Here is a 13,298-nt window from a genome sequence, read left to right as displayed (position 1 = left end):
CGAATATTCATTCGCTATTGTCATACAACTGGGTGGGAGCACTGTGCCCCAAGCCCACCCTTTTTGAAGCCTATTAGAGCCTCTGGCTCTAATCCTATGCTTCAAAAAAAACACACCCCCGCTATTGGAATCCATGCGTCCAGCGCCCTGCATGTAGATCAGGGGACCGGACGCATGGATGGGGGGTGGCGCCTAAAGGACGGGCCACCGCTGCTCACAAGGGAAGTATAGGTTTAATAAAAAAAATCCTGTTTTGAACCCCTTGTTAGCCTGTAATCAATCCTAGTTAATTCTTCTGTCCATTTCTCCTGTTAACATTACCATTCATATGCAAATATTTTGGTTTGTTTTTGTAGCATCATATTAAATAAGAAATACCCAAAATTCAAAACATTTATTGTAATAACAAAATTTGACACCATAAACATACTTCTATTAACGGTAATAGTAATTTTTTTAACAGTAACTGTTATTTTAAAACTAATACTGATAAAACAAGAACTATGTGTGTTACATCTGTAGCACTACCCCCGAAGTAGCTGCTGGTTAGTTTTGGGTGGCACGTTACCTCTATTCCTCCACCGTCTGGGGTATACGATGAGCACTGAGAAGAACTGCAATGTCCACACTTCAGATGTCTTTTTCTGTGCTTTATTACCCAACGGGGTAAAGAAGTAGAAGTAATAGTAGTTGAAGAGGTAGAGGGATAGTAGGAATTAGATTCAGGTGAATAACTCTGTTTGGAAACAATCCTGCTTCAAGCAACAACTTTTTGTCGCCACTCTAGCCAGAGTGAGTGTCGTGCACCTGGATAGGCCTCTCTCACCAGCCTAGCAGCCAGAGTGTCACACGGAACATTTAAGCTAAGTCTCTGCCACAGACCTTCCCAAAGGTGGAGATGTATTCGGTCCAGAATCCTTCTCAACACAGGATTAAGCACCCGGTTCTCTCTTGAATAAGCTTTGGTAAATTCAAAACTGACAGGTGACCATCATTCAGCCCTTCAGTAATGGTGCGTCCTTCGATGAAGTTCAAGGCCTCTCCTGAGATACCAGCCTCGTGCTCCCCTAGACAGGTTCTTCATCGGGCGCCTTCCTCCCTCAGGACGGACCGCACAGGACCACTCTGCAACTGTAGACCCAGTCTGACTACCAGGCCTACACGGTAGAGTAGAACCCCGGACCAACGTGGTCCTGGAGCCAGGAATGAGGGCCACACACGGGGGGTGGTGTGACGACAGACCAGCGATCGACGACCGCGAACCAATGACGTCTGTCCCTTAAGTACTCTCCCCCAGCATGCACAGCGAGGCGACCAACCCGCACTGATTGGCTGCTGAGGAAAAAGACCCAATGCACCTTGACCTGACTGCTGCCACCCTTTGCCTAGTGTGGTTCAGGCACACCAGGCAACAATAGTGGTCACTTACAGTACAGCCATGGCTGGAACATAGGCCCAAATTTTGAAAAATAACATGGTCAGAGGCAACTAAATCTCTGACCACCCTCTAAATTTAAAGCAGCACCAGCTATAAAAGTAGCAGGGCGCTACACATCTTTGTCTTTAGATTGATAAGGAAAAAAAGCCTATATGTATTGCTTCAATAATGACAAAGTTATTTCTGAATTAAGGCCCATAGCAGAAATGTATTTATAACATTATAACCAGTTTGGGGCCTTTAGATTTTGCATGACTTTAAAATTACTTGCTTATGTCCATCCCTTAAAACAGTCTCTTTAAGTTCCTTTATTATTTATTTAGCCATTATATTTTTCAACTTTGCTTTTTTTTTAGGACTGATAAGGAACAAATGTGCAATAAATCCTGGCCCTTTGATTTCTCTGAAATAAAGGTAAACACACAGAGCTTTCATTGTTGCATGTTATTAAAGTGGTATGCTGTAAGAATTAAATCTGTAATAAGCATGGTTTTTATATATTATTTGGTTTGGATATTTTCTTAAAGGATAAGTTCACCTTTTATAATAAATGTACATCTTTTTGCAGGTAAAAACAAATGTGCATTTTTTTTATTTTATTTTTACACCACAGCCTGTAAAACATTTCACCCACAATCAGTAGATCTTGGGTACAGTGCCAGGCTTCTGTACACAGGCTTCAGCTTAAATACAGTAACAACAGTGTGAACAGCAAGCTTTTATGAAAATGTCAACAAACTTTTAAAAGGTTTTGTCAAACATCAGACCACTTTCTTTAAGCCTTTAATGGGCTCCTCAGCACTCGTTTGGAAATGTTATAAAGAGATCTTAAAAGGAGTGCTGATTGTTACTTTAACCCTTTTGCTGCCAGGCCCTGTTCCCCATTTTGTGACCAGACCATTTGTGCAATATTTCCATTGCTGTTATTATTTTTTACTTATAGCTGTCAAAGGTTGTAAAAGACCCCCCCCCCCCCCCCCCAAAACCATATATTCTCTGAAAGCACACGATCAGTAGAATAAAAAGAAGGTGCCACTTATTTCTAAGCTCCCACGATATTTGCGCAAATGTTTATCAACACAATATTTTTGATTGGCAGATAAATACACCGCAAATTTTACAAACTTCCTATGGAGTTAATAAATAACAATTTTTTTTTTACATTGCGCCTTTTTGCAAAATGGTGAAAATCGAGCAGACGCAAAAATGTAAATATCCAAATTTCACAAAAAATATGAAGGTTTTCTTTTTTCCCTTACAGCTTTCAGAATTTGTGAAAGACCCCCAAAACCAAATATTTTCTGAAAGCATATAACCTCTAATAAAAAGGTGCTACTGATTTTTTTTTTTTTTAGACCCCCAGGGTATATGCGCAAATGTTTATCAAAACAATATATTCACAAAAAATACAAGAAAATCATTATTGCCAGATAGAGGCAAGACACATTTTACATAATTCCTGCTAAATCCCTACTAAATACAAAAACCTTAACCTGTATGGAGTTAATAAATAACAAATATTGGTACATTTTATATTGTGCCTTTTTTTGCAAAATGGTGAAAATTAAACCTACCCCAAATTTTCTCCAAATATCTGGAGGTTTTCATTTTTCACTTACAGCTTTCAGAGTTTGTAAAAGACCCCCCCAAAATATATTTTCTGGAAGCATATGTTTCTCTGGAATAAAAAGATGCTACTGATTTTTTTTTTTTTTTTTTAGGCCTCGCAGAATATTTACCAAAACCACATTTTTGCTAAAAATACACTAAAACCATTATTAGTAGATAAAAACACAGCTAATTTAAAAAAAATCCTGCTAAATTCCAACCAAATATAAAAGCTTAGCCTGTATGGTGTTAATACATAACAAATATTTGTAATTTTTACATTGCGCCTTTTTGCAAAATGGTTAAAATTGAACGTGTGCAAAAATGTAAATATACAATTTTCTCAAAAAATCGGAAGGTTTTCATTTTCCCCTTACAGTATTCAGAATTTGTGAAAGACGACCCACCCCCCAAACCATATATTTTTTGAAAGCATAGGACGAGTAGAATAAAAAGAAGGTGCTACTAATTTTTAAGGCCCCACGATATTTACGCAAATGTTTACCAAACAATATTTACGCTAAAAATACACTAAAATCATTATTGGCAAATACAATACAAGATATTCCCTTTCTCTGTAGCACTTTACTTGAATGAATGGAATCTCTATACAGATTCCGCATTCATAAAGCGACAGTCTGATGCATAGTAACTCTCGCAGTTTACTACAGTATATACAGTATCAGCTGTTAGCAGGGGAGAGCTCATTGAACCACAAATCAGCTCACCATCCATGTCCACCTGGTTTTATAACGGATGATTGATGTTATGAAGCAAGACAAATATGATACGATGTAGTAATTAAAAAAAAATTAAATACTTTTTATTGCAAAAGTAAATAAAGTAAAGAAGCAAGTAATATTGCATAAACCGTTTACAAACCAGAATGTGTACAAATCTCATACATTAGAAAAAGAGCCTCAACGGTGAAAACAGTGCCCATCAATGCAGCCTCACGGTCACCAGTGCCCATCAGTGCAGCCTCACCAGTGCAGACAGTTTCCTTTAGGGGTGCCCGGGTGCCGCCCACTCTCTCATCTCCACCCCCTATATGCAGTGGATAGATTCATGCATAGCATGAATCTATCCACTGCTGCCCCATATTCATGCATCTGGCCCCTTTCGGGTCACTGGGCACATGAATTACAGCGGCAATTTTTTTTTTAATAACCTGATTAGTGCTAGGTGATGGGGTAAGTGGGCGGGGGTCCTCCTGGATCAGTCGGCTCCGCTAACCAGATGGGGGGGGGGGTCGGGTGGCTATGTGTGTCTGTGCGCGGGGGGGTGTGTGTTGCTGGATGAGTCCGCTGGCGGAGGGGTTGCTAGATGAAGGGGGGGCTGCTGGATGAGTCTGCTGAGGGGGGGTTGCTGGATGAGTCTGCTGGCGGGGGGTGGTGGCTGAATCCGCTAGCGGGGGGTTGCTGGATTAGTCTGCTGGGGTAGTTCGGTTATTACCGCAAAGGTCTAGGGAACGCAAAATTTCATAAAAAAACACACTAAAGTGAATTTAATGCCGCGTACACACGACCGTTTTTCGGGTTTTAAAAAATGAAGTTTTTTTTTAATGTCATTAAAAACGATTGTGTGTGGGCTCCAGAGCATTTTTCACGATCTAAAAAATGGCCATTAGAAATTTCTAATTTCTCTATTTTTTCACAACGTTTTTAACGTTGTCAAAAATGGTCGTGTGTGGGCTTTAACGACGTGAAAAAAAAGCGCTTGCTCAGAAGCAAGTTATGAGACAGGAGTGCTCGTTCTGGTAAAACTACCGTTTGTAATGGAGTAAGCACATTCATCACGCTGTAACAGACTGAAAAGCGCGAATCATCTTTTACTAACACGAAATCGGCTAAAGCAGCCCAGAGGGTGGCGCCATCCGCATGGAACTTCCCCTTTATAGTGCGTGTTATACGTCCTTTGCTAGAGCATTTTTTTTCCGCGATCGTGCGTAGGCAAGGCCGTTTTAATGATCGGGTTGAAAAAAACTTCGTTTTTTCTAGTCCCTTAAAATTTCATTTTTTAGAACCCGAAAAACGGTCGTGTGTATGCAGCATAAGGGTTAAAAAATGCAGTAAATAACCCAAATTTTGATAAAAGATAAAAGTAACTGAGTAAATAGATACCCAACATGTCCAACCTTAAATTTGTGATCACCTGTGAAATGGCAACAGACTTCAGTACCCTATGTTTTCTATAGGTGACACTTCAAAAGCCCCTTTGGTCATCTGTTTAGCGTTAAAAAGAAGGTCTTGTATTATGCCCCGTACACACGGTTGGAAATTCCGACAGCAAAAAACTGATATGAGCTTTTGAAAGGAAATTCCGACCGTGTGTATGCTCCATCGGACTTTTGCTGTCGGAATTTCCGCCAACAAAAGATTGAGAGCTGGTTCTCAAATTTTCCAACGGAAAAAATTCTTATCGGAAAATCCGATCGTCTGTAAAAATTCCGACGTGCAAAATTCCGACACAAGCTCGGAAACATTGAACTTTATTTTCTCGGCTCATCGTAGTGTTCGTCACCGCGTTCTTGGCGGATAAAAGTTTAGAGAACTTTTGTGTGACCGTGGAAGCCAAGCTTGAGTGGAATTCCGTCGGAAAAAACATCCAAGGTTTTCCCGATGGAAAATCCGATCGTGTGTACGCGGCATTAGATTTATTGCTCTCCCTCCAATATGTAACATGAGTATCTCATAAACGTTTTCACACGTAGGTGCCCCCAACTTATGCGCATGTGTGTGTATATCTGGGTGTGTGGGGGGCCTCCAAAAATTTTTTTTTGAGATATATATATATATATATATATATATATATATATATATATATATATATATATATATAAGCTAGCCGGAGACACAGAGAGTTTGACATGGAAGTGACATCAGAGACGTCGCTTTCCGGATCACAACAAGAAGGGGAGGAGAGTGGACGTGTGTCTGCTTTTCTTCTTCCCCTCCACCACCCCCCCATCTCGCTCCCAGCCCTGCCAATGGGCAAGCATAGCTTTTAAAGCATGGCTAGGCATGGGGGGTGCCGATACCGGGGGTGTGTGTGAGCAATCGGGCAGCAGCGTTGCTGACTGAATGCTTTCATCTGACAGACAGGAGTACAATTCCAATGGCTGCGACGCATGAACATGGCAGCGAAAGGGTTAAAGTAAAAAAACTCCCCACTAACCAATTCCCTTAGCCCCTCTCTAAACACTTACCTGAGCCTGTCGGGGATCCAGCGCTCTGTCTGCAGTTTTCTCCCCTCCCCTCTCTTCCTCTTCTCACAAGGACTTTGGCAGGAGCCTTTCAGCAAGCTTTTCAGTTAGCAGCTTGCTATGGGGACACACAGAGAATAGGAGAAATCAGGAGCTCCTGCGGGGGACCCCAGAAGAGGAGGATCGGGGCTACTCTGTGCAAGACCATTGCACAGAGAAGGTAAGTATGACATGTTTGCTATTTTAATTTAAAAACAAATCTGGACTTTACAATTACTTTAAGATGAAGCTACTCTGTCTTACTATACTGCAATTATTGAAATGTTTGCTGGTCATAAACAAAAGTCAGCCCAGTAGTTAAAGTGTTTGTAAACTTCAAAATAGAAATAAGAACAAAGCATATTCCTCTATAGTGTGTACTTGTCTCAATTAAGAGCACCAAGTGCCATTTCTGTCGGTTACTTCCTTCCTCTGCTATCAGCATGAATACTTCTGACAAGTTTTTTTCAACACCAAGAGAAAACGGGTGACGTGAGGGAGCTCCAGCACACAGCCTGTGATTGGCAGCCTTAGCTCTGTTTCTATGTGCTATGTAAATAGGAATGTGTCCCTTCCCTCAAATCAGCTCTCAGAAGCTCTGCAGAGTAATTTCAGCTCCCCGTCGGACAAGCTTTATAAATTCTGGACATTGAACTGATGTAGATAGGACAGATAAACAGGTACAGCATATGTAACAGGATTTGTTTAATCTCTGTGCATCCCTGGGTGTATATATAAGGGTTTACAGCCACTTGTAATGTTTTCAGAAATTGCAATATATGAAAAATTTAGAACACACAGAAAGCATCAAATGTTTTTATAATTTTTATACTGTAACTACAGTAAGCTACTTGAAAGTGGAACTAAACCCTCCTATGCAAAGGTGCTATCTAAGCCTATGTTTGATTTTCAGTTGCCATGGTATTTCACATGTGATCGGCTCTGATACCAGACATTTGATGGCCTGAGTTTGGCTAAGAGCTCACATAAGCATACTAGTAACTGTAACATTTAGGCTGGCCATATATGAATTGTTTTTATTTACATTTTTTTTATTAACCAGCTGGCTTATCAAAAATAAAATAAAATCCAACGGCTTCCCCATCTACACATTCGATGTAGATAAAGAAATCCTCCCCCTTTTCTCAGCCAGAACATACTAATCAGTGCTGCAGCGCTGATCGAATAAAACATTTCCAACATTCCCATTTAAGAGAAGCCAACCAACTTTTCCCTGAGAAGTATGTACAATTTTTACCAGAGAGGTATCTGGGTGCTTCTGCCTGGTGACCCTGTCCTATATGGATGTAGTGGGGTCATTAACCAAATGGTAATCACACAGCTGGAAAAGGCACTATGGTAGCTCTTCGGAGAGTAAAAGCAATTCTAGCAGAAAAGGCAAAAAACAAAGTAGGTGTTTCTAAGTGCAGATTGCCAGCAGTTTATTAAAGGAGTTGTAAAGGGAAAAAAAATGTTTGCCTAAAATGAATGTCTGCAAGGTAGATAGACAGAATAGTGTAATGATTCTGTTAAAAACGAGTAAATACCTATTAAATTCCTTCATCTATATCGCCTCCGGCATTCTAGTTTCTGTTCTCTCATTCACTTCCTGGTTTGCGGCTCTCGTTCATGTAAGAACTACATTTCCCAGTATGAATTGCGGCACGCCCAGTAATTCACACCTCCTTGAAGTCTCTAACACGTAGAGAGCGTCCTGCCACACAGATGTAGTTCCCAGGAGGGGGTGAGCACGTTACTGACCACCGCAGTAAAGCCTCCCTTCACGGCGGTGAATAACAATCAGACAAGAAGAAAGAAAGTCACCGCTCCAGGTGGGTCTACTATACGGTCACACACTGATGCAGGATTCCAAGGGTGCTGGCGGTGCACTAGGCAAGCATAAAAGATAGATGAAGGATGGATGGCCGCACTCCAAAAACCGTACAGGTTGTATTTTATTAAATGAACAGCAGATACATCACCAGATCACAGCAGCAAGAACAGGGGAACAGCCGACGTTTCGCACAAAATCAGTGCTTATTCATGGCTGGCCATGAAACGTCATCTATCTTTTAAACAATCAGACAAGCAGGAAGTGAACAGAACAGAGAAATAGAACAATGAGGAAGTGAAAATAGGAATGTCTGCAGGTAAAGGATGCTTATTATGGAAAAACATTTTTTCCTTTACAACCCCTTTAAGGATCACAGTTTAAAAACACTTATGCCCTGTACACACGATCGGTTCGTCTGATGAAAACAAACCGATGGATTTTTTCATCAGATATCCGATGAAGCTGACTTTCATCAGTCTTGCCTACACACCATCGGTTAAAAATCCGATCGTGTCCAACGCAGTGACGTAAAACACAACGACATGCAGAGAAAAATGAAGTTCAATGCTTCCGAGCATGTGTCGACTTGATTCTGAGCATGCATGGATTTTTGACCAATGGATTTCCCCACAGACGATCGTTTTTTTCTATCGTTTTTTTAACCATACGAGAATTTTAAAACAGGTTCTATTTTTTTTCAAAAAACTGATGGGGCCCACACACGATCGGTTCGTCCGATGAAAACGGTCCATCGGTCTGTTTTTCATCAGACGAACTGATCGCGTGTACAGGGCATTACAAGAAGTGGACGTTTTGTAGGCTCATCAGGAAAGGGGCGGTGGCATCTGACCATAACAACTTTTTTCCAAATGACCTCAGGATCTTCAATGTGCATATAAGGTGGTCAGATGAGCCTAAAATTTAATTATTTGGCCTCAACACCAAACGATGTCTGGCGGAAATTTAAAACAGCTCACCATCCAAAAAACACCATTCCTACAGTAAAGCATGGAGGTGATAATATCATGTTATGGGGTGTTTCTCTGCAGCAGGGACTGGAGCTCTTGTCAGAATAGAAGAAAAATAAGATGGGGCAAAAAAAATACCATCAACTTCTTGAGGAAAATCTGCTACCCTCTGCCAGAAAGTTGTCATTGGGAAGCTTTACCTTCCAACATGAGATTGACCCAAAGCACACAGCAAAAATGGCCACATAGTGGTTTTGAGGAGGAAAATGTGAATGTCCTTGCATGGCTTAGTCAGAGCCCAGACTTAAACCCAATTGAAAATCTGTAGAATGACTTGAAGACTGCAATCCACAAACGATCGCCATCAATTTTAGCTGAACTTGAGCCGTTCTGCAAAGAAGAGTGGGCAATCGCAGAGGCGATTCAGTTCGCATGTGCCGCGCTATATAAGTTTTTTCATTCATTCATTCATTCATTCAAATATTGCAACGTCTAGATGTGCAAAGTTGGTAGAAACATATCTCAACAAACTAAAGGCTGTAATTAAAGCAAAAGGTGGTCCAACAAAATACTGACACAAGGGGGTGATCCTTTTTTCCAACTCTGTAATTTTTTCCTGACTTGATAGTGTTATATTTTTTATTTGGATGTTTTATAAATACAGCTGGATAACACAAAAACTGTGTCTGTTTTCATTTCAGGCTGCAAAGCAACAAATGGGGGAGAGGGGGGGTGATTATTCTCTATACTCTCTGTACATAGTATAATCCACACGAACAAGCCAGGGAATAAACCACAAATTTGAAAGAACAAGTGTAAAATTATTTTATTTTATATGTGGTGCCTTTAATGGTAAATTCTTTCTGACCATGAATAACAATTTGCAGGTCATACAAAGTGGCTTTCGCCATTGGTAGATGCCTGTGATGGAAAAAACCTAAGGGAGGAGAATCTAGACTGTCGACTGCATTTTACAAATGTCCTTTTAAATGCAGGTTCGACATTGGGAATGTCAATGAGGCCTTTACCTTGGATTATATGTGGTGTGTTTTGGAGGATTTACAGTATACATATTTATTTTAGGATTGTATTATACAGCATTATGTTTATACTCGTTGTTTATTACATAATGCTGTATTCTATCAAGATTAGCCTAAAATTTCCTCATGTGTTATAGTGGGATTATAAAAATATTTTAAAAATATGCCTTTTTTTTTTTTTACTCATTTAAAAGGCAATTGGGAAGGGGAACACTATAAATGCAGAGTAGGGGGAGTGTGGTATATAGTTATAAAATACTGACTTTCTTATTTATTTCAGCTACTTATTTGGCGCCTTCTATTTATGCAGCTCTTTACATATACATTGTACATTCACAACAGTCCCTGCCCTCAAGGAGCTTACAACCTAAGGTCCCTAACATACATTCATACATACTAGGGCCAATTTAGACTTTATTGTTTCTTGTATCTCTGACTTGTTTCACTTTCCCTGAAATGCCATACTTCTTTACTTTATCAAATCAGGAGCAGCCAGAATCTGGAGGAGCTGTGCATGGCAACCAATTGACTACAATTTTTCATTGCGACCAACGACATATTCAAAGTCGCTAGACTTCAAGTGGTCATACCGGGATGATGCAAGGCATCATACTGGTGTACCGCTTTTTAGGGGCCAACGGTCAAGTTTTATGTAAAAGCTATCCTAGCGGCTAACTAGCCACTGGTTTGTTTTTACAAGCAGCAGGAGGGGGGTGTCCCTCCAGCCCCCCCCCCCCAACTGCCTTCTGCAGCTTTACGCTGGATCTCCTGAGTTCCAAACGCCCAGCCGTCACTTCTGCCAGCTGATCAAAGAGGCAATCAAAGACTGGAATGGTATATGATATAGGAACCCAGAAGCAATGGCCTTGCATCACTTCCGGTTTCCCCCGGAAACGACACAATTTTCAAAAATGACAAGCATTTGATCACACAGATGAAGTAAACAATGCCATTTTCAAAAATGCCACTGTGACGAGATCCTTCCTCGCCCAGGTCCTGCTCTCCCGACACTCCTCTGATACCAGTGAGTCCGCTTGCAGATTGCAACGTCTGATGGTCCAGTCATCCAAGGTTCCGGGATCCGAATTACAGCTATGTGCCATTCGGACCCATTAAGAACAAACACCAGGCAGGCTGTATGTAAGTTCCAACAGGACTCTTTATTTTCAATTACACAGCACACTTTTATACAGAATTTGGAACATCCCACTCCCAACAACCGCTTTCCTATTGGTCAATTGTAAAGTATATGCAGTCTTCACTCAGGTCCCCCTTGACCATGCAAATGAGGACTTGAAATTGTCAACAGGGATTGGTCCAATAGCTTGGATAGAAAGACTTGTGTATTGAGACAGAAGCCCCAGGGGGTAATCAATGTACACAATAACCCGGTTCTAGCTAGACGGACTGACTCCGACACCCGCTCTTAACCTGCAGAACACAATAAAAGGTATTTCGCAAGCTGGTTCCACTTAGCATTTCAAAAGCCTTGCATTGAATGTCCCTCTCCTGTGTAACAGATGTCAAGTAGAAACACTTTAATATCTCAAGGTCCATGACATTACTTCCCCTGGGAAACAGTCCAACAGCCGCAGTGGGACCCAAACGGGTCAACTCGAGGATGTTGGAAAAATAGTCTTAAAGTTCCAGGACTGTCTGCTGGGATGACCCATCTGCCTTCCTGTTTTGAGGTCCTGGCCCATAATCGGACGGCAAGAGGCTCACATTCAGTCCTCTCCAAAAGCCCCTGTCCCGGCTAGGTCTGTCACACATCACCCCCTTTGGCAGGAGACTAACACTGGGAGAGACCCCAATTCCGGTACCCCCCCAGTACCCCAGATAACTTGTCCCAAACAGAGCATTACTCACCCAGCCAATCTCTGCCTCTCTCAGAGAACACGCCTGCCGCTGGGGAGAGGCCTGGACTGGCCCTTCTCCCTGGAGTCCTTTCAGCCGCTGGAGAGAAGACAGGGTGGCTGGGCTCAGTTCATCATGCCGTTGGTAATCTGGGCCAACTGGCCACCATTCCTGGGGTATACCAGTGGAGACTGCAGTCCCATCCACTGATGCTAGGTAAAAATCCCCCAGTGCTTGCAAAGCAAAGCCGACATCCTCCTGTCTCAGTGCCGCACCATGTTCTGGGGTTGTGTCCATGAAGATCGGAGTCCCATCCACTACCACAGGAACCCCCTCTTCTGTTAGTTGAGAGCAGAGGCCCGGGGCACTCTGCTCTGTTGCCAGCTCTTCCGCTGGGTTGCTGTGAGTGGGGACCACAGTCCCATCCACCGATATCCGCTCAAGCTGTAGTGGGGTGCAGCCGCCAGTAGCATCCTGTCCTGCTGCCAGTGATTCAGCTGGGAGTACGAGCTTTACCACCTCAGCTTGTTGCTGGGGAGGGGGGCCAACCGCCCCGGCTCCCTGGAACTCCACAGTTGGTCCCAGTACTGGGCAGAGATGGCTAGCATTCTGCCCTGTTGCCAGCACTTCTGCTGGGGGTGCATAATCCATAACATCCTCTGAACAGTCCATACACTCTGTAATCTGTGGCTGGGGAGTGATCGCCATCTTCTCACCCTGAGCCTCCGGAACTGCCACAGGGGTGGGGCAGAGGTCTTGATCCCTCTGTCCGGTGACCAGCGCTTCAGCTGGGGAAGTTCCTTGTAACTCCACAAATACTGTACTTGGTGCTGGGCAGAGCACAGTGAAGTTTGGCCCTGATACCAGCTCTTCTGTTGGAGGCTCCCCAGGTTGTTCTTCCTCAGCAGAAAAGTCTATCAAATCCCCTGTCTCTACAACTGGTGTCTGGGGATAGAGGTTCACCATCTCCTGTCCATGGAACCCAGAAGATGCTATGGGCACTGAGCAGAGGTTAGCAGAGCTCGGCCCTGCGGTCAGCACTTCAGCTTTGGGAATGGCAAGCTCCCGATTTTCCACTGCTGATTCATCAGCCAGGATTTCATCACTGTCAGCTGATATTTCCTCATAGTCCCAGGTAAAGGGAACCTCACCCTGCTGCTGAGCGGAGTCTAGCAGCTGTTTGTAGGCGATTTCCAGTTCCCATTCCTGAGCGGCCAGGAATTCCAAATCTTCCTGTAACCAGTGCACTTCCGGGACATTCAGTCTTCGCTCTCTGTGCTCCATTATTTCCTCCCAACGCCACTCCCGA

General features: G+C 42.6%; 1 protein-coding gene across 2 annotated transcripts in view; it reads left to right on the top strand.

Annotated features, from left to right (window-relative positions):
* Nucleotides 1-13,298, top strand: part of RNASET2 (ribonuclease T2) — a 72,179-nt gene that overhangs the window by 33,950 nt on the left and 24,931 nt on the right. For both annotated transcript variants that reach the window (XM_040350643.1, XM_040350641.1), the window contains exon 5: nt 1,795-1,852. In XM_040350643.1, coding sequence (XP_040206577.1) covers nt 1,795-1,852 — 58 coding nt within the window. The remainder of the gene's footprint in view (nt 1-1,794; nt 1,853-13,298) is intronic.

Source organism: Rana temporaria, chromosome 4, assembly GCF_905171775.1.
Source record: "Rana temporaria chromosome 4, aRanTem1.1, whole genome shotgun sequence".
NCBI lineage: Eukaryota > Metazoa > Chordata > Amphibia > Anura > Ranidae > Rana > Rana temporaria.
The sequence above is the reverse complement of the archived record's forward strand: the minus strand, read 5'-3'. Positions and strand labels throughout refer to the sequence as shown.